The sequence below is a fragment of the Corythoichthys intestinalis genome, chromosome 15, assembly GCF_030265065.1.
Source record: "Corythoichthys intestinalis isolate RoL2023-P3 chromosome 15, ASM3026506v1, whole genome shotgun sequence".
In the NCBI taxonomy this organism is placed as follows: Eukaryota; Metazoa; Chordata; class Actinopteri; order Syngnathiformes; family Syngnathidae; genus Corythoichthys; species Corythoichthys intestinalis.
In genome coordinates this window covers 36042853-36065189 of record NC_080409.1, presented here as the reverse complement: position 1 = coordinate 36065189, position 22337 = coordinate 36042853, and the positions used below count along the sequence as shown (strand labels likewise).

Genomic DNA, 22337 nt, shown 5'->3' with positions numbered 1-22337 from the left:
CGGTGAAGGTTAAGAAACGCAGAGCCCTAGTTTGTACGCTGACTAAATCTAGCCAAGTGGCATTTTAGGCCTGGTTTTGGACTGCTTCGCCCTCAATTTACAGGCTTTATTCATTTGCTTTCAAATGCTAGCACTCTTTCTAATCTTCGGAGAAATCGGTTTGCTCAGTGGAAGGTTGACTGGCACTTGGTATGAGGAAGACATACAGACAGCGTGAACTGTGTAGATAATTGAAAAAAGAATGTGCCATTTTACGCCATGAAAATAGTATGTGATTCAAGGATGCGATGATAAAATGAGCATGTAGACATGAAAACAAAGGAACATTGTGCAATAAAATGAGTTTGATTTCACTTACCAACGTGAAAGTCAACAGCAAACGGTGAAATTATTTGTAGTAAATTTGAAATCTGGAAGAAATTTGAACAGGAATTTACTTACATGTTTGCCAGGTTTTGAATTCGTAAATAAAAAAAAGAAAAAAAAAAGAAAAAAAAAAAGGAGGCTTTATTATGAAATACAGAACGGTTCGGTGAAAGCACCTGTGAAACTTGTGGGGTTCGGTACCTTTAGTAAGGTCGCGATGCCGATCAATCGGGTCCGATCACGTCATTTTCAAAGTATCGGAATCGGCAAAATAATATCGGACATGTCTTATTTGATATATATATATATATATATATATATATATATATATATATTTTTTTTTTTTTTTAATTAAATTGTTTTCTAATTGTATTAAACGTTACAGACAAAATGTCTTACACTCATCTAGAGTCTTTAGTTTTGGCCTATAGTAGGGCTATCAAATTTATCGCGTTAACAGCGGTAATAACATTAAAATATTTAACGCATGCGCTGCACTACCCACTCACGCATTGTCGCGTTCAATCTATAATGGCACCGTTTTACAAATACATAGAGCTAAAAGGCAACGTTAAATGAGTAGAGAAAATTTTTGCAGCCTTTGAAGCCTTTTTTTAATTGGCCAAAGCCTTAAAATACTGCTCTCAACAATTAGAAATATCGTGGGAGGCAATGTGGGAAAGAAAGGTAGTAGTTGATCTTTTTCTAAACACCCTATGTTATTTCCCAACGCAGAGAAGATATATCAATTGGTACCACTACGCACAGTCATGGTTGCACTTCCCGTCATGCATTTAGGCAGAAGTTAAATGGCTACAGTATCATTTACTGAAAGCTCAACAAATACACTAGATGGCAATATTTAGTCACAATATACAAAGTCACAAGTCTCACATAAAGAATGTTAATAATGTAAATGCCATCTTGAGGATTTATTGTCATAATAAAGAAATACAGTACTTATGTACTGTATGTTGAATGTATATATTTGTCCGAGTTTTATTCATTTTTTTGCCAAATTGTATATGATCGGGAAAAATTATCGGGAATGATTGGAATTGAATCGGGAGCAAAAAAAAAGCAATCAGATCGGCAGATACTCAAACTAAAACGATCGGGATCGGATCGGGAGCAAAAAAACATGATCGGAACAACCCTATTAAGAACCATTGCTATGGAGGGTTAAAGATATTTAGTTAGGATTACTGTAAAGTCACTGCGGTGTTAGTGAGATTAATTCATTGCATCTCTATTGAGATTACGGTACTATGATTTTAAAGTGATTTCTATAAGATTACAGTACAGTTCCTACGAAGTTACTGAAATTAATTTGCGGCCATTACGATTACTCTCGCTACGATTTTAAAGACATTTCTCTAAAATGACTTTGAAATGAATGATATTGCACGTAATTGATGCTTTGTTTTCCTTTGCAGATATACGGTACCTTGATTCAAAATAAAAAGACCAGTTTTTATCTCCACATTATTTTTGTGTGCAGGCACGATGCGAGTACAGAAGCAGTGAAACAGCAGCCGGCGCCTCGTCCACCGGCAACCAATCCATAATGATGACTATGCCTTCCTGGCGTTAGCACGTTAGACTACTGCATGCTGTAATCTAAACACAATTTCACTATGTGAAAAAGAAAATTAAAAAAAAAAAAAAAAAACTTTCGTGACACTTTTGACAGGAGGTGTCTAAATAGCGAGTGTGTCGTCTTGTAAATTCAAGATCATGATGTATAGTACATGTTTCCCACGCCAAGTCCTGTTGCTTTTTAGCATTTGGTGCATTTTTAATGCCTGGTTTTACATGATCACGTCAGCCCAGACCTCGAGTTCAATAAAATTTGGTGGCGACCAGGTGAATGACATAGTTGGAGGATGGCAAAACAACCACAAAAATGGAAAATTTAGCCCATTTTTGGTCCATTTTTGCAGGCTTCGTGCAACAATGCTGCTACTGTTCACAACATGACGCTTCACTTGAGTTTTGAGCATCAAGTTTGAAGCAACCTAGAAAAAGTGAAAGGGGTTCACCCGATGCTCAGGGACTGCAGAGCTATAAAATGGCAATGTGCGAAAAGATCGTCAAATTCAGTAGAAGTTCATGTTGCTTTTTCATTTCATCCTGTGAGTGTGCGCGTGAAAGTTTTTTTGTGGTGAGAAGCATGTTGGTTATATGTGATAGTTTGTGTCTTTTTCTGATGGGTCACATTACTTATGAGCGTTAACAAATGCAATCCATTTCCAGGGGCAGAGTGGGGGTGAAGCTTAGTCTTGGTGACCTGGACCATAGAGCATGTAGAACAGGAGTGGGCAAAGTATGGCCCACGGTCCACCCTATAGTCTGCTCCGTTCATTATCTGGCCCATGAAGAATTGACATTGTCATGATATTTTGCAGTGATTTTTTTAAACAAAAACAAGTCTAATCTTCAGACTGTGTCACCAAGTTCAGTTAAAACCAGCCAAGTAGTCTGTTTTTTTCTGTGTTGACATCAATAATGAGTCTGGCACTTTCTAAAAAAGGAAGGAAAAAAACAACTATGTGTAAAAGAAAAGAATCAGAAAAAAAGCTATTTTCGTCACCGTTTCACTTTGTGATGTTTTCATTCCACTTGCTGCTTTTTGGCCTTTTTTGTGACTGCTTTGGTTGCTTGTCTTCTCAGCTTAGACGTTTGTGCCAAACCGGAATGTCCGCGTTTATATATGTGAGTGTGCGCGCGTGTGTCGGTGCATGTCATTCACGCAATGCCTAGACATGCTCGCATTTTAATGAGAAGTTTTTTCTTTAAATTGTACAAGCAGAGCTCATTGGAACAAAAAGAAGTGATGGAATTCTTTTATCAACCCAAAAAAAAAAAAAAAAGTTATTTATTCATGTATTTGTGTGTGCGTGCTTCCGCTATACAGTTTCATTTTAAAACACTTTGTGTGGAAAAAGGCTTTGAGTCTTTTTGTAAATAAATCAAATGTGAGATATTAAAAGATTTAAAATATTGCTTGTCGTCCTTTGTCAATTTTCAGTTTACTCGGGGTCCTCGCCACCATCACCTGGCACTATGAAGCCATAACTGAAGTCGAAACACGTGTGAGTCCAGTCTACAAAGTACTTTAGAGTGCGTATGACACCAAAAAGCATGTTTATTTCATATTTCACACAGTGTTTTATGCTCCTGAATAAAATGGGCAGCTTGGATGTGTTTGGAAGCGATCGTTTTATATATTCAGTTTTTGAATCCCACGCCATGAAAATAAGTAACTTCTGGCTCCAGTCCCGGATTTAGGACGACTGCGAATGTCACGTCACCTGGGTCAGCATCTCACAATACAGCATTGCTTTATAGCATGCAGATGGACTGCGGATTCATCTGATTTTGTGGATTAATTTTTATTTTTTACATCACGCCAGCCAAATGGCTGCAGAAAATTGTTGCTGCACCAGGGAAGGGCGCGGGAACCTTTCTGGGTTTCAAAAGGTTCCCGTTCACTGCGGATATTGGCCAAAACAAGCCCTACTACTACGAGTAGGGATGGGAATTGATACGATTTTTACGATTCTGATTCCATTATTGATATTGCTTAACGATTCGTTTCTTTATCGATTCTCTTATCGATTCTAATTTGGGGGAAAAGAAGAACAAACATTTTGATTGGCATCAAGTTTGTTTCATCAGAAGTCACAAGCTTACAAACTCACAACGAGGTCAGAAGAGGCCCAAAGCCTCAACCTTAACTGTGGCAATAAGTGACAAATGCACAAGAATGTGTAACATTTCACTGAAACATTTTTCTAATAGAAATAAAAAATATTGGTATATATTGGCATATAGGTCGTTGTTCTGCCTTTGGCAATATGTGTTAAAGCAGGGGTCACCAAACTTTTTCCTGTGAGGGCCACATAACTTTTTCCTTCTCTGATGAGAGGCCGGGGTCAGTTTGTAACAGAAAAAGTGTGACGATTGCAGGAGTGCGTAAATGTAAAAAATTATTGTTTTTTAGAAAGCCACAATCAAATAATCCTCTGTGGATTCTTCACGGAACAAAAGTAAATAAAATACAAATAATAATATAATATAATAATAATAAATAATAATAGAACTATTAATTAAATAGATAATAACCAAATAACCCTCTCTGAGTTATTCACTGAAAAAGGCCAGGAAATAAATCATACTACTGAGGGAGAAAAAAACAAAAAATTTAAATGCTCTCTGGAATTGTTCAGGGGGCCGGACCAAATATGGAGCCACGGGCCGTAGTTCCCTAACTACTGGACCATTGGATTTACCAGGAAGTGAGTAAACTTCATTTTGTATTATGTCAATACTGGGATTAGGGATGGGAATTGAAATCCGATTCCAATTCCGAACCGGTTCCTAGTGTTTCGAGGTCTCGACATCACAATGAAAAAGCCTTAACGATCCCTTTAACGAGTCCTGAAGACGCATATTGCGTCGTGACTGTCTTGTTGTCCAGACGCATCAAACAAGCATGGCGCCAAGAACCACCCGCTCCAAAGTTTGGCTACACTTCACCAGGAAAATGGGTGAAAATGAAAGGTTACGATGGTTTAGCACGAGCATTGCAGCCGTAAACAAAACAATGACAGCACATAGGTTCAAACGCTCGAAAGTGTGTCTTCACTTCACGAGGAAAAATTACAACAAAACGACTTGCAATCATTGCAAGGTGGAGATAACTGCATCGGGAGGGAATAGACTGCACTGTCCTCACCGAGACAGCTATACAGCTAGCTAAACTCCGAAATGACGATACAGAAGACGTTGGTATAATTTGCTGACTTTATTCAACCATCACTTAAAGTGAAACTAAAAATAGAAATGAAACAAATCAATTTCGTCCCCAATAACAAACAGGTTTGCATCAACGTAAATCAGCGATGATTAGCTGCTAATTCAGTAGTAACAAAACGATTAGCATCCGTTCGCTAGCATTAGCACATCGTTCAAACCACTGCACAACTGGATTTAATCGTCCGATCGCGAGTGGAAACACACAACAGCAACACAAAAAATGATACATACAGGCGTTGCCTCTGTAGATATTTTACAAAAATTAACAAAGAACATAGGGTCGTAGCAGTGTTTCCCTCTCTCACTCGCTTGGATGCGGCATTTCTTCTTCTTCGCGTGTAAGCACGCTCTTCTTCACGTGAGCGTGTTCTTCTTCGTGTGAGGAAGCACAAGGGCGCCCCCATTTGAGCGTAAAAGCACCATAAAAACTAAAAGGCATGCATTTCAATATCCTTGTAAATAATACACTTTATTAAAGTGTATTATTTATTTATTAAAGTGTATTATTTAGGCCCGCGGGCCGGATACGGCCCGGCCGACTTAACAATACCAGAGAGCATTTTGAAAGGTTTTTGTTTAGTTTTTTTCCTCAATAGTGTTATTTATTTTCTGGCCTTTTTCTGTGAAGAACTCAGAGAGGGTTATTTGGTTATTATCTATTTGATTAATAGTGTTATTATTATGAATTATTATTCTATTATATTATTATTTTCATTTTATTTACTTTTGTTCCGTGAAATATCCAGAAAGGGTTATTTGATTGTGGCTTTCTGAAAAACAATAATTTTTTACATTTAGGCACTCCTGCAATCGTCACACTTTTTCTGTTACAAACTGACCCCGGCCCCTCATCAGAGAAGGGAAAAGTTATGCGGCCCTCACTGGAAAAAGTTTGGGGACCCCTGCAAGTTTAACACATATTGCAGACCAACGACCTATATGCCATTATATACCAATATTTTTTATTTCTATCAGAAAAATGTTTCAGTAAAATGTTACACATTCTTGTGCATTTGCCACTTATTGCCACAGTTAATATTGAGGCTTTGGGCCTCTTTTGACTTTGTTGTGAGTTTGTAAGGTTGTGACTTCTGATTAAACAAACTCAATGCCAATCAAAACGTTTGTTCTTCTTTTTCCCCAAATTAGAATTGATAAGAGAATCGATAAAGAATCGAATCGTTAAGCAATATCGATAATGGAATCGGAATCGTAAAAATCCTATCAATTCCCATCCCTAATCATGTGGCAGCTACACGTTCCTCCAATGTCGGCCTGTTTGTTCGGCGGTACTCTCCAGCTGCTTTCCCGGTGAGCTCTCCTGTCCGTAGCAGGGGAACGAGCTGTAACTTGCTAGAAAATCAACAACCCCACCGCCGTGTGAGATCCGGTCTAGTTTTGTGTGATTTTCCGCTCCAAAAAGCGTAAATAAGACTGAGACGTCACTCGGTTCGGTTTCGCGGATCAAATTCCGAGGGCGGAGCAAGCCACAGCAAACAGACAGCGGAGTGGACCAATCAGCGACGGGCAGACGTAACGTTGTTAAGGCGACAAGTAATTAGCGTGAGCGGAGAATGGAGACGTTTATTCAACATGGCTACCGCGAGCCATGTTGACTGTTGTCAATGACTTGTGTCGATATGTTTTTGGTAATTTAAAACTCATTTTACCGCAGATTGGAACATATTCTCGGCGTTTTATTCTCCCGTTCGCCATCTGTGTTGTTGGAGAGATGACTTTCGGCGCGCAAGAGTGACGTTACTCGTTAAGAACACATCACGCAAATAAACGAATCTGATTGGACGGTTGATTTTGTACTTGTTCGAGAGGGCGTTAATGGGCTGGGTCCCAGACTATTTCTCACAGTGTTTGAAAAATACAGGGAGAATAGTCTGGCGGTGCCAGGCAAACAAAAGCCTAACTCCGGTGGCATGAAATATAGTGTGGGAGGTGCAAGAAGTGGACCATTATGGAGTAATTTTGCCATGTCGTACTGAATTTTTATTACTTTTATTATTCAGGTATTCGCAGGCCAAGTGATTATTCATGAGACTACTTTAAAAAATGGTGATTTTTCCAAAAAAGTCTATTAATGGATCCATCATATTCTCGTCGAATACTGTATCAGAAAAATATAACATATATGAATCCAAAATAATCCTAAACAATTTACCGTAATTTTCGGACTATAGGCCGCTACTTTTTTCCCTAATTTTGAATCCTGCGGCTTATAGTCCAGAGCGGCTTATATGTTGATTTATTTGGGTGAATAGCTAACACTTTATTTGACAGCGGTGTCATAAGACTGCCAGAAGACAGCCATAATTATGACATGACACTATTATGAGAATCAATGAATGCTTATGACAGATGTCACTAAATGTCATCCGGCAAATTATATCACCAACTGTATGTCCAGCTCGGATCTTTTACATACAGTCAAAAGTGAGATAATTTGACATCTCTCATAAGCATTCATTAATGCTCATTGCAGTGTCATGTCATAATTATGATTGTCTTATGACAGTCTTATAGCGCCACAGTCAAATAAAGTAGCTAACTAGCAATTAATGAAACAACTGGAACAGTAACTGAAGAAATTATTAGCACAGAACAATGAATTTTGCATGTTATTTACATCTGTAGCGCTGCAATGCATACTAGGAGGCATGTTGGATGACAACAGTGTTGACAGCAGGTGGCAGCAGAGGTACACTGTCTCCCCCATGCGGGAAGTGATAGCAAAATGACGCTTCTTGAATTAATGAAGCTTTGCAGCCAATTGGTTCAAAGCTTCATAATGATTCATTTGGTTTTATGACAGTCTTATGATGCCGCTATCAAAAAAAGTGTTTCCGGTTAAGTGAGCACAGCTGCGGCTTATAGTCCAGTGCAGCTTATCTATGAGCAAATGCCTTTTTTGTGTCAAATTTGGTGGGTGGCGGCTTATAGTCAGGTGCGCCTTATAGTCCAGAAAGTAGGGTAATTAGCAATTTTAATTCTACTGTTAGAAAGATTTCATGGCTATGCGTTCGTTCCCATAGCAACCAGTCACTTTCCTGTTATTGTCGTACGTCATGCGCGCTGCGTATTCTGGGACAGAGAGTTTGCCTGGTACACCAGACTCACTGCTGTTCCAGCTATAGACCCTACTCACATGACGTCACAACCATGCCTCCGCGCCATATTGTCCGTCTACTCGTCGTGTTGACACATTACCGCTACGTAAATTCCTCCTATTATGGCGTGTTTTTCTGCTCGTTAACATTAATAATCAAAATGGTGAAGGCATGTGTGGCGGTTGGTTGCAATAACAGAGAAGATAGACGGAGAGACTTGAAGTTCTACAGTATTCCAAGAGACCCGGAGAGGAGAGCGAGATGGACTGCTGCAATTCGATGAGAAAACTGGGCTCCAAACGATTACCACAGATTATGTAGTAGTCATTTTATATCTGGTAAGATGCATTTAATGTATATTTAGAGGGTTTTGGGCTGACAACCACAATTAAGATCATTGCGACAACATACCGTTTCAAATTCAAGATGCTTATTTCTTCCACCATCATTACATTTTGAATAATATTTAGCTGGTACCAAGTGAAAGAAGCTGGCCTCGTCCACGGATCATCAGTTAAACAGGTGTGTCCAAACCTTTTGCAAAGGGGGCCAGATTTAGTGTGGTAAAAATGCGGGGGGCTACCTTGGCTGGTTTACATAGAACAATATATTTAAACAAATTTTAGCAAGCCCTTCTGTGTGTCACATTTGCTTTATTATTTTTTTAAATTCATAATTTCAACAGTCTCGTCATTGTGGCGTTCTCTTTCGACACTCGGGCTCTTGCGAAATACTGCTACTGTGAAATTAAACTAGCTTCAAGTTGCTATAATTTCTCGCTGCGTATCTTCCCTGTAATGTGTACATGTCAGCGTGTCTTGTTTGGTAATATCATTATCGCGTCACATCGAACTCTTTGAAAACAGCGATTGTCTCTTTGCAAATGAGGCAGACACCGTTGCTGCGTGTTTTGTTGAAGAAATAGTCCAATATCCACCTGTCCTTGAAGCGTCGGCCATCGCAGTCAACTTTTTTTTTATTGATTGTCGCCATTTTAGAAAATTGGAAGTAAAGGGTCACACGGGGTAATGTTGCTTAGAGTGCTGCTCTTAAAGTTTTTCAAGGTTTCGTGAGAATAGGCTGATTTTGTGTGGACAAGATAGTTGTAGATATCAGGGTAGCAGATGTCAGGCAGAGAGGGCGAAGACAGCGGGTCGAAAAATATCGATTTAGGCATCAAATATGGATCTAGCGAATGGATAGACTGAAGCTTTTCCACATAACGCCTTTTATGCAACGCATCCAATGAGTTTACAGCGTCTGAAAGCACCGGGGCTTCCATGAATTGCACTATAAATTGCACAACAAATTGAAACCATTGAGAATACGGATAAACAAAGACGGACAATACAGCGACACGTCATTCTGTGACGTTGGTGAGTAGGGTCTATTGAGTCTGGCCACTGTTGAGATAATTATCGAGGTTTGATTGATTAAATATTTGCTTGTGCTCATATATACCATAAATAATACATATTGCCATATTTTTCTTACGTATATAACCAGTAAATGATTATTGCTTGCTATACCAGATTGTAGTATAATGCTTAAGTGTTACAAAGAGTAAAATAGGGTCGGGGTGACAACTGCTTTGCTTCATGGCCGCGTCGTTGCGTGACTAGACCTTCCAGGCATCCTCAGCACCTGGGGTTTGGACTTTCGCCTAGCCCTTCGAGGACAATTTTCCATCCGAGGACATCTTCCAGGGCCACAGCGGTGCATAACTGGAAGTGTTTGGATTATTTTGCTGATTGTTTAACGTTGCATAACTAAAAGTGTCTGCATTATTTTGACTGTTTATATATTATTTTGACTGTTTATATGATTGTTTTGATTGTTTACATAAGCTCTTGCTCCACACTTAATTCCACCTACATGCACACACATATCCAATCGAAAACCACATGGGTGTCGCCAGCTTGCTTTACCCTTCCCCTTAGGTCGGCCTCAATCTTGTTCAGGGAAAACCCCTAAATAAAATACCAAGGAGGTTTTTTGTCCTTTAGATCAATTTTGGTGACTAACGGTAGTCACTCTTTTTTGACCTCCTTGGCCAAGAAAACTGAGTGTCTTCTCTCCTTATTTTTGGGTAATTTTACAATGTCTACCTAAGGATCTATTTTTGAACTTGACATTTATTTGGTCCTTCGAGCCGGATTTGAACCAGCGACCTAAGGATCTATTTTTGAACTTGACAGCCACCATTCAACGGATACAATTTCCAGGGCGGAGCAAGCCACAGCAAACAGACAGCGGAGAGGACCAATCAGCGACGGGCAGACGTGACGTTAGTAAAACGACGAGGGCAGGACGAGGGACTTGCGTGTGGAAGTAAACATACGAGGAGAGCGGAGTTTATTCAACATGGCTAGCGCGAGACAGGCTGTTGTCAATGACTCGTGTTGATGTGTTTTTGGTAATTTAAAACTGATTTTACCATGGTTTTTAACATATTCTCGACTCTCCTGTTTACCATCTGTGTTGTTGTGGAGACGACTTCCGACGCGCAAGAGTGACGTTGCTCGTCACGCAAATACACGAATCTGATTTGTCGATTGATTTTGTACCTGCTCGAGAGGCCGTTAATGGGCTGGTTCCCAGACTTTTCTCTCAGTGTTTGAAAAAATACAGGGAGAACAGTCTGGCCGTGCCAGGCAAACAGAGAATAGGCGTCAGGCACAGGACGGCCACCTGTTAGAGGAAGTATTCATTTTTGTGCGTCCATGGACGAATGTATTTTCTCTTCGTGCCATAAAGTTCATATGATAAATTAGAGACGACCGTTTCGTGTTTTTACTGTCGACTGGTTGCTCCGCTTGTTCTTGCTGCGTCGAGCGTTGCTTACATTATTCACATTTCAAATTTGTGTTAAGAGGGAATGTGTCAGTTTAGCATCTTAAGATGATGATGTACATCCATATCAGTGTGCTTAGTTTTCGGTACTTTTATGGCCAAGATGACCGCACGTGCACACAGCGTGCTTGCGGGTTGTGCGCGCGCACTGAGCCTCCACCATTATATTCGCGCGTTAGTGTAGCATCTTATGTTGTTGTACATCCATATGAATGTAAAGTGCTTAGTTTTCGTGACTTTTATGGCCAAGATGTCCGCACGCGCACGCAGCGTGCTTCCGGGTTGTGCGTGCGCACTCGCGCACCCCCCCTTTGTGTTCATTACACTGCGAGTCATGTGTGTTATTTACTGCTTTACAGTCAATTTGCATTGTTTATTGCATAAGCACTAATTTTCTTTCCTTTCAGAGCCACACATACTAGTATATCCACACATTCCAGTCTTTCACACACATACAAATACATCAACATCTTTCCACGCATGCTCCCACCTGCTCATTGAGTGATTCTCATATCAAGTGCCATTGCCTGTATACAGTTGTGCCTGTTGCCAAGTTGTATTAAAAGTGCCAAAGATCAACTCCACCCTTCGCTCGTGTTCTGACACCCCGAGGCGAATGAACCATAAAACATACTGAGACCCAGAGCCTCATACAGTCCATTAGTCCAAATTAGAATCGATAAGAGAATCGATAAAGAATCGAATCGTTAAGCAATATCGATAAGGGAATCGCAAAATCTTATCAATTCCCATCCCTACTTCCTGGTAAGTCCAATGGTCCCACAGAAGTAGGGCTTGTTTCGGCCAATATCCACCGGTGAATGGGAACCTTTTGAAACCCCAAAAAGGCTCACACGTCTCTCCCTGGTGCAGAATGGCGTGATGCGAAAAATAAATGAATTAATACGCAAAATCAGCTGAATCCTTAGTCCTTCTCATACAACAGTACGGCTGGACAGTGAAGAGGACTCCTTCTACCGTACACGTCACAGTGCCCTCTTTCTCAACTCGAGACTAGCCGGAAGTCATAAATTTTCATGGTGCAGGATTCAAAAAACTAAATAAATATAGCGATTGCTTCCACACACATCCAAGCTGTCCATTTCATTCAGGAGCATAAAGTACAGCGTAAAATATGAAAAAACAAACAAACATGGTTTTTGCTGTCATAGGCACTTTAATAGCAAAATGTATTAATAAAAGAGTAAAACATTTGCTGCTACTTTCTTACTTTGTGAAAAACCTTCCTCTTTGATAAATCTAAAATCTGTTTAAATAGTTATGTGCCTATCACTTGTAACACAGCTGTTCCCATTAAATGTTGTGGGCCTTGTGGCACATGTAAACACCAGATCAGAATAGATAACGTCACATGTAAACAGTTCACCAGATATCTTCAATCGGAATGATTTTAATCAGAATGAAGAAAAGGCCTGCATGTAAACCAGGCTAATGATTCACTATTAGGAAACATCTGACAAGTGTGACACATGCAATCCAAAGGAAAAATCTAAAGGTAAAAATGTCAAAATTGCAACGTTAACTGAGACAGATGTTAAATAGATTGAATGATTTGAAACATAAAATGGACTTGGTTACGATCTTGCAGAACCTGAAAAGTACATGTAGGAAGGTTTTGTAGCTCTCTTGGTTAGAGGCAGAAGTATGTTCTTGTATCTCGTATTATTCGGGTTTTTTTTTTTTTTTTTTTTTTTTTAAACATTACTGTCACATCATGGTGTAAGCAAAACCAATAAAAAAACATTGGTGGGGGTAATGTATTTTTTTTAAATTGCCAATTATTATCATTACTATAAAACCCCAAATATTGAGAAGAACACTGCTAGGGTAAAAGAGGGAGCCCGGCAATGAAAGCATTGATGTTCATGATTGGTGTGGCGCCTGACATCTTGGGCGAGGGCGCCAAGAAGGTCAGTCGGGATACATCGCCATAAACTGAGCCTCCGGAAACCTCGCCAGGGGTTTCGTCGTTTGGGTGGTCGCCCTCCTCGACGCCGAAGCCCACTACCTGTCCAAAGGAAGAAAGAGTGCTAGTGCTTATTAAAAACTCTTATTTTATTTTCATAATGGCAGTGTGGGCTGTTTTCATGTTGACAGAAAATTTAGCAGCTCTTTTCAGGTTTCCATTCCTTCCTACCGCTGTCATTCAAATTTTCAAATTTCCTGCTGTTTTAGCCTTCATAAGGGTTGGAGAAAAAAAAAAAGGGGGAATTTAGCATCAACAAATATGGAAGCTGTGTTAAACTCAACCTTGATTGGCTATAAACAGTGGGGAAAATAAGTATTTAGTCAACCACCAATTGTGCAAGTTCTCCTGCTTGAAAAGATTAGAGAGGCCTGTAATTGTCAACATGGGTAAACCTCGACAGAATGTGGAAGAAAAAAACAGAAAATCACATTTTTTGATTTTTAAAGAATTTATTTCCAAATTAGAGTGGAAAATAAGTATTTGGTCACCTACAAACAAGCAAGATTTCTGGCTGTCAAAGAGGTCTAACTTCTTCTTACGAGGTCTAACGAGGCTCCACTCGTTACCTGTATTAATGGCACCTGTTTTAACTCATTATCGGTATAAAAGACACCTGTCCACAACCTCAATCAGTCACACTCCAAACTCCACTATGGCCAAGACCAAAGAGCTGTCGAAGGACACCAGAGACAAAATTGTAGACCTGTACCAGGCTGGAAGACTGAATCTGCAATAGGTAAAACGCTTGGTGTAAAGAAATCAACTGTGGGAGCAATTATTAGAAAATGGAAGACATGCAAGACCACTGATAATCTCCCTCGATCTGGGGCTCCACCCCGTGGCGTCAAAATGATAACAACGGTGAGCAAAAATCCCAGAACCACACGGGGGGACCTAGTGAATGACCTACAGAGAGCTGGGACCACAGTAACAAAGGCTATTATCAGTAACACAAAGACTCAAATCCTGCACTGCCAGACGTGTCCCCCTGCTGAAGAAAGTACACATCCAGGCTCGTCTGGGGTTCGCTAGAGAGCATTTGGATGATCCAGAAGAGGACTGGGAGAATGTGTTACGGTCAGATGAAACCAAAATAGAACTTTTTGGGAGAAACACAGGTTCTCGTGTTTGGAAGAGAAAGAATACTGAATTGCATCCGAAGAACACTATACCCACTGTGAAGCAAGGGGGTGGAAACATCATGCTTTGGCGCTGTTTTTCTGCAAAGGGATGACTGATCTGTGCAAAGGAAAGAATGAATGGGGCCATATATAGAGAGATTTTGAGTGAAAACCTCCTTCCATCAGCAAGGGCATTGAAGATGAGACGTGGCTGGGTCTTTCAGCATGACAATGATCCCAAACACACAGCCAGGGCAACAAAGGAGTGGCTTCGTAAGAAGCATTTCAAGGTCCTGGAGTGGCCTAGCCAGTCTGCAGATCTCAACCCCATAGAAAATCTGTGGAGGGAGTTGAAAGTCCCTGTTGCCCAACGACAGCCCCAAAACACCACTGCTCTAGAAGAGATCTGCATGGAGGAATGGGCCAAAATACCAGCAACAGTGTGTGAAAAGCTTGTGAAGAGTTACAGAAAACATTTGGCCCCCATTATTGCCAACAAAGAGTACATAACAAAGTATTGAGATGAACTTTTGGTATTGACCAAATACTTATTTTCCACCATGATTTGCAAATAAATTCTTTAAAAATCAAACTATGTGATTTCCACATTCTGTCTCTCATGGTCGAGGTTTACCCATGTTGACAATTACAGGCCTCTCTAATATTTTCAAGTTAGAGAATTTGCACAATTAGTGGTTGACTAAATACTTATTTGCCCCACTGTAGTGTCTTAAAAGTGCCTTAAAAATTCAACTGTTTGACAAAGCGTAGATTTTAACCTCCCAGTTTTTATTTGGCACCAATAGACTGTTTGTCAATGACCATTTTAATATCACGGTAGGAAATGTTTTCTTTACTACAGGACACTCATCCTCTAGACAAGTGATGTTTCACTTCGATATTTTCACATCGGAATTCAATGATTTTTGTATATTTTTCTTTGCCTAATATGGTCATGTAAGATGTTATAGTATAGTGGCTGAGGTAAAAAAAAAATTGCATTGTTTAAAAAAATTATCAGACATTATAAGCAATTACTCACAAGTTACTCATTACTTGAGTATTCTTTTCACCAAATGCTTTTTTACTTGAGTATTTTTTTGTATGACTTTTACCTTAGTAATATTATTTTGAAGTATTGCTACTCTTACTTGAGTAGATATTTTGGTTACTCTACTCCCCTCTGGTTATTATTACTAATTATTAATTGCGCGATGGGTGGTTCTATTATGGTTAGTCCTATGACCTCCACGTTACGAATTTTCTTGCAACGGGAAAAGACCGAGCTTTTGCAGAGCATGGATGTTTTCATGCAAGAAGCCCATTGGGAATTAGGCTTACGTGCACGCTGAGTTTGCGACTGTTGGGTCCTCGTTGGTCGTAGTACCAGGAGAGCAACTCGCCTTGAGTTATCTTCTTCAAGGCCTCTGCCTGAACACAGAGTGAGAAGAAACCAACGTCAGTCATTTTAACTAACTTTAACCAACTAATCTAAGTAACTTAATTTCAGAAGTGGGTAGTACTGCGTTATATGTTCTCTGTTAATTTTACTTGAGTAACTTTTTGAGAAAAATGTACTTCTAGGAGTAGTTTTACTAGGCCATATTTTTTACTTTTACTTGAGTAGATTTGTGAAGAAAAAAACGCTACTCTTACTCCGCTACTTTGGGCTACACAAGAGTCGTTCAATTTTTCCTCTTTATTCCACATATTAGATTTATTATTGTTTTTTGTTAGCGATGCTATTGCCAAAAGAAGCGCTACTAATTACACCAATCAGGCATGAACATGGGTCAGGGGTAAAAAAGGCGAGAAGGGTGTGAAGGAAATATGTTGCAGTACACTGCACAACTAGGGCTGTCCTAAACGACTAATTTTCTCCCGATGAGTCAGCCGACTATTTTTACGATTAGTTGAATAATCTAACCCCCCCCCCCTTTTTTATTTTAAACTTTTTTTTTTTACTAATTTAGCAATGACATTTTTAATGATGCTTATTAATTCACAAAAACATTTTGGAACACTTAAATTCCACATAAAATTTAAGTACAGATTAACATGTAAATAACAACAATAAATCACAAATAAACAATGAGGTCAAATGCTGATAGCATTAACTAGTGCAAAAGAATGGAATGTAAACAGATTCAGAAGACTGACTTCGCCTTTCCAACATGATTCAAAACAATCCTTAAAAAAAAAAAAAATCTAGCTTTAATATTATCGTATACTACTATATAGTAGGGTTTTTCCGATCATGTTTTTTTGCTCCCGATCCGATCCCGATCGTTTTAGTTTGAGTATCTGCCGATCCTGATATTTCCCAATCCGATTGCTTTTTTTTTGCTCCCGATTCAATTCCAATCATTCCCGATCATTTTCCCCGATCATATACATTTTGGCAATGCATTAAGGCAAAAAAATGAATAAAACTCGGACGAATATATACATTCAACATACAGTACATAAGTACTGTATTTGTTTATTATGACAATAAATCCTCAAGATGGCATTTACATTATTAAAATTCTTTATGTGAGACTTGTGACTTTGTATATTGTGACTAAATATTGCCATCTAGTGTATTTGTTGAGCTTTCAGTAAATGATACTGTAGCCAAGCCCAAATGCATGATGGGAAGTGGAACCATGACTGTGCGTAGTGCTACCAATTGATATATCTTCTCTGCGTTGAGAAATAACAAGGTGTTAAGAAAAAGATCAATTGCTACCTTGCTTCCCATGATATTTCTAATCGTAGGGAGAGAGATTGTAAGGCTTTAGCCAATTAAAAAAGGCTTCAAAGGCTGCCAAAATTCACTCTACTCATTTTACGCTGCCTTTTATCTCTCTATATAGATAAAACGGCGCCGTTACAGATTGAGCGCGACAATGCGTGAGTGGGTCGTGCAGTGCATGCATTAATTGCATTAAATATTTTAACGTGATACATTTTTAAAAAATTAATTACCGCCGTTATCGGGATAAATTTGATAACCCTACCTTAAGCCTAAACTGAAGACTCTAGATGAGTGTAACATATTATGTCTGTTACGTTAAATACAATTACAAAACGATTTAATTAAAAAATATACTGTATATATATTAAAAAAAGGTATGGCTGATAATTTTTTGCCGATTCCGATACTTTGACCCGATCGATCGGGACATTTCTTCTATATAGAATAATAGTAGTACAATAATTATTCATTGCCAATCAGATTTGTCATAAAGGGTCATTTTAAAGCTATTCTTAGAGTAGAATCTGAATTCTGAAGTATGTGGGTTTAAGTCTGGAAATCGTTATTTATACGACGAACATTGACGTGCTTTTATTTTGAAATGTTCACCGGAAATATGTTCGCTAAACCGCTAACTCTAAGCTTTACGCTCCGCAAAAAAAACTCTTTTTGTCATTGCATGTGGTGTCAGTAATCATTTCCCCCCCTTTTTTTCGTTTGGAAATGCTGTTAACCAGCGATTTTTCATGTTTGAAGTGTCACCTTTTAACCGCAAGTTTGCGTTTTAGAGAAGACTGCCAATGTTTTATTGCAGGCTAAAGTAGGTTGTCTTTTTCCCCATTAGCCTCAATAGCAATGCTAACATTTACAGTGTTTAATTTAGATGTGTTTCCTTACTTTGTATGTCTGAACTTTAATTTTTACGGCGTGTTGATGACCAATAAACGTCTGTGAAAGGAACTGGAGTCTCATATGCCATCAGCACGCATGCACAAATGTATGCAGGCGCGCGCAGCGATAAAACGCAGCTGTGAAAATTGTGAACTATCTCTAAAATATGCCATATTTTTCTGTAAATACTGTACATATGTACTGTATTTGTGTATTATTACAATAAATCCAAAAGATGGCATTAACATTTTTAACATTCTTTCTGTTAGTGATTGAAATACACCACAAGGTGTCAATGGTGAGTTTTAAGTTAACTTAGAAATCAAGCCAAATAGTGTGTTTTGTCCCTCGACTGACGCCGTAGTTCCCTGTTTACTGGTCCATGCATTGTACCTCACGGTCATTTGAGTGCTGGTTTCACAACATACGAGACCTCTGATAGTTTTGAATATTGTGACTAAATATTGCCATCCAGTGTATTTGTTGAACTAAACGAAATGTTAGAATAGAGTTGACCAAAGTCTGAGTATTATTTTGCATAGCTATTTTGATTGGGAATGCTAGTTCTCTTTGCACTGTTGTTTAACTGTGTGAGAATAGGGCCTCATTGATACAGATTGAAACGCTTTTCTTTTTGTGTACATTATTTTTTGGACAGATGTTTTTGTTTTGCTTTCACTAAATGAGACTCATGTTTGTTGTGAAGGAGTTGCCGAAGCTTATGCCAATAAACGGCGCGGTCCATTGAACGCCTGTGTCCACTCGCCTTTTCTAATATTCTGATATAGAATTATCCGAGGCACCCTGAAGTGCACGCGGCACCAATGCTGTTTACTCACATGAAGCAGGAGTGAGTGAGGGCCCAAGTACACCGCATGCGTGATCGTTGGGTTTCCGGTCCGACTCCAGTAAAAAATAGCGCCGGAGCCAATCCGTTCCCATTATATCCTATTGTTCAACGTATACCGGCCGCGTCAGTGCTCCGGCTTGACTGCAAACCACCTCCGGCGTGCCGCACGGCCGCCGGATGGTATAGGCTATTTTCTATTTTTGCCGGACACGCATCCGACAAAATGGGCGGAGCTGGGCCTGGACGTAACAGCCCAGGTGCCTAATCATGGTTTAAACACGAGCGAAGATGAATGATGAGCGCTTCATCATGGAGGTGGAAAGTCACAAAGTGATATACGATGCAGCAGATCGTTACTATAAGGACACCGTTAAAAGCGAAACTGCAAAGTGTCCTATTATGTGTTTTTCTGGCAATTATATCAAACACACGACGTGCTAAGCAAAAACAAAACAAAAAAAAGCGTATCTGGAAGTGGTAGTCGAGGGGGAAATGTACGAAAGAGAAAAAAGAGACACCCACAAGTTTCGAACTGGCGGTCTATTCAAGACGTTTCTCTTTCTTTCCTACATTTCACTTCTTGACCCTTCATAGAAAAAACAACAGTTTGCGCTGGGCACATGAATCTGCATTTCCAAGTACGCTGTTTTTTTAGTTCGTGTCGTATATAATTCGCTATCCATTTTATAAATATGACAGATTATTTATCAATTGTTTATAACAGCTCTATGAGATGTTATGTGCCATAAATTTTAAATGTGCACAAAGATATAAACACACCGACACAACCAAGGGCATAATAGCCCCCCTTCCCTCCACACACGGAGCCCTGATCTCAACATGATGCAGTCAATTTGGAATTAAGAGACAGACACAACTAAAATATTGTAGCATCGCCGGTGTTGTGCCGACCGGGGCTGTCATCGGTGGGTTAATTTATGCACCAACGCGGGGTTTTCATTGGTGTGCTGGTGCACCAGCGCGACGCTCCGATTGGTGGACTAGATAGCGTCAGTGTAAATACAGTGGGGAGAACAAGTATTTGATACACTGACAATGGGAAAACCCATTGGCAGTGTATCAAATACTTGTTCTCCCCACTGTAGTTGTTGTTTTTGCATTGGTGAGGTGGCGGGAAGTTAATAAAGAAAAAGAGGAAAAAGGCGTTGAAGCTCGTGTGTTGTTTTCACGGCCAAACTTCCGCTTAGCAAACGTGACAATATCGATATGCAAGGAAAAAAATGCGCTCTCTCTCTGCTTCTCTGATGAGTACATACTACAGACTCCGTGTGTTTGTCGTTGTTTTAAATGGCACATTATCGCGCGCGATCACGCGAGAGCTCACGCGGGGACGGAGTTGGCGGACTGCAGCCGTGCAGCAGCCGGTATGATTTGCCTGTTTTTGACGGACTGCGTGGCACGCAGTCAACACTGAACCGGACCGGAACCGCAACGATCACGCATGTGGTGTACTTGGGCCTTAAGAGTTATGGCCTGCCGGGAGCCGTAAACTGAGTTAATGTTGAAGCTGAATGTGCTAATAAAGAAAAAAAGTGCCAGCATGTTGCGTGTGGTATACCTTTGTCAAGCCCCTTAGCTTTCAAGTGCGTCATTGTAATCTGTTTGAGGCAATGCATGAGCAGGTCATTCCGCGCGCGCACTAAGTGCGTCAAATATTTTAATGTGATTAATTTTAAAAAATTCATTATCGCCCGTTAACGTGATAAATTTGACAGCACTAGTATTTTTGTATATGTATTTCTTGCAGTACTCACTATTCAAACTAGGAACTATTTTTTCCATTAGAGAGAAGGGCACTCATGCTTTTTGGACTAATAATGCTTCATTAATGTTTTTTTTTTTTCTCTCTTTAATGATTTTTTTCCCTTTTGGCTTAATGTGGTTATGTAATGGGTTATTGTGCTGAGAAAAAAAAATACCATGGTTAAAAAAAAAAAAATCAAACAAAAATAAGCAAATAAAGACGTGTCACACCAACACCAGCGACCCTCTGACGAAGGCGGAAGTGTTCGCCGAAACATGTCAGGTAATTAAATCACCTTCTATTGTCAGGGATAATAGAAAAAATCATCTAATCTAAAAGTGTAGGCAAAATTATCTCAATACAAGTAAAAATAAACATTTACTCAAAATGTTACTCTTTAGTTGAGTATTCTTTCCACTGGATACTTTTTAAATTGTACTTGAGTACATTTTTTGGTTGACTACTTTTACTCTTACTTGAGTAATATTATTTTGAAGTAACGCTACTTTTACTTGAGTAAAAATTTTGGCTACTCTACCCACCTCTGCTTTATTTAAAGTATCATGAAAAAAGTGTGTCACCTCTTTGTTGCGTCTATCAAACATGTATTGCTTTGTGACCACTTTGGACCAGTTTCTGTACACTTCATCACTTAGGTATGAGTCCCAAGACTCCTTCTGCTTCAACAAAGTGTTCACCTGCAACACAGCACCACCTTGCGGTCAGGGGAGGCATAAGCCCGCCTGAATGTCAAGCGATTCAAACACACCTGAGTGTTGAAGGCCTCCTGAGTCATGGCGCTGAGCATCTCTCCAAACCAGTTAAGGAACTCTTCAATTTTTAACTCCACCTGCTCTGTGCTGGGAGCACATTGTTGACGTTAATTGACAAACTTTTTTCCTCTTTGCATTTGGCGTGAAATTAACTCTTTGACGTCCATTGACGTCCAATCGTGTGGTTCTTTTCCATCCTTCTGGTTTTTGTTTTTGATTGGCCACATTGGCGGGAGTTTGACTTTTGGGGCAGGGGGGGCACAACATGTTGATGACCCCAAAATGCAATGTCAGCAGTAAAATTAACTTACAAGAATATTTAAAATAATATTAAGTTGACAAAGAGCATTTTTTGTTTCCCATCATTCTTGGGGGGAATTCTAAATCAGGCTGCTTAGGCAATACTTTTCGCCAAGATAGTCATCCATTGAATTTGATACGCCCGCCGGTGTCGTGCCAATGTAGTTACCCCAGTCAAAAAAAGAGTTGCTTCAATAACAAACAAAAAAGTTGCTTCAATTGAAATACATATTTTCAACCAAAAAAAGTCGCTTCAATAAAAAAAAAAGTGTTTGAATGCAACGACTATTTCAGTATCAAGTTAACAGTTCAAAACAGTAAATAAAATACTCATGTCCCCATTCTGTATCAGCAGCTTTAAATTACATTCAATTAATTTAATGTTGTGAATCAACCATTAAAGTTGTTAAAATTGCTCCCCTTATTCCATAATTTCCCCTTCTGTCTACTTCTGACATGTGAAAGTTTTAAAACTGTTTTAAACATAGATTCAAGTCAAGATTTTGCAGATTTAGGAGTAATTTAGATACAAAGTTAATTAGGTTTGCTTGGAAGGTTCGCTACAACAGCCATCCAGGGAAGTCTACTGCTTTAAGATGGTGGCTGTTTACTAACGCCTGCAAGTCTGTGATTTTGCATCTAGTTTTCTATATATGTGCTGCTACGATGTGAAATGAGCAAATATATGTTCAAGTGCATAAATGGAAATACAGTGGGGCAAATAAGTATTTAGTCAACCACCAATTGT

The 22337-nt window shown here is 39.4% G+C and overlaps 1 protein-coding gene and 1 pseudogene across 4 annotated transcripts in view; one reads left to right on the top strand and one right to left on the bottom strand.

Annotated features, from left to right (window-relative positions):
- Positions 1-3816, top strand: part of dtnbb (dystrobrevin, beta b) — a 37918-nt gene extending 34102 nt beyond the window's left edge. For 2 of the 4 annotated variants that reach the window (XM_057858664.1, XM_057858665.1), the window contains exon 19: positions 1868-3816. In XM_057858664.1, the coding sequence (XP_057714647.1) occupies positions 1868-1893 (26 nt within the window). In that variant the 3' untranslated portion in view covers positions 1894-3816. The remainder of the gene's footprint in view (positions 1-1867) is intronic. The other 2 variants (XM_057858666.1, XM_057858667.1) reach the window with 2 other exon arrangements.
- A 9033-nt stretch (positions 3817-12849) lies between these two features.
- LOC130930658 (nardilysin-like) overlaps positions 12850-22337 on the bottom strand; it is an 89060-nt pseudogene continuing 79572 nt past the window's right edge.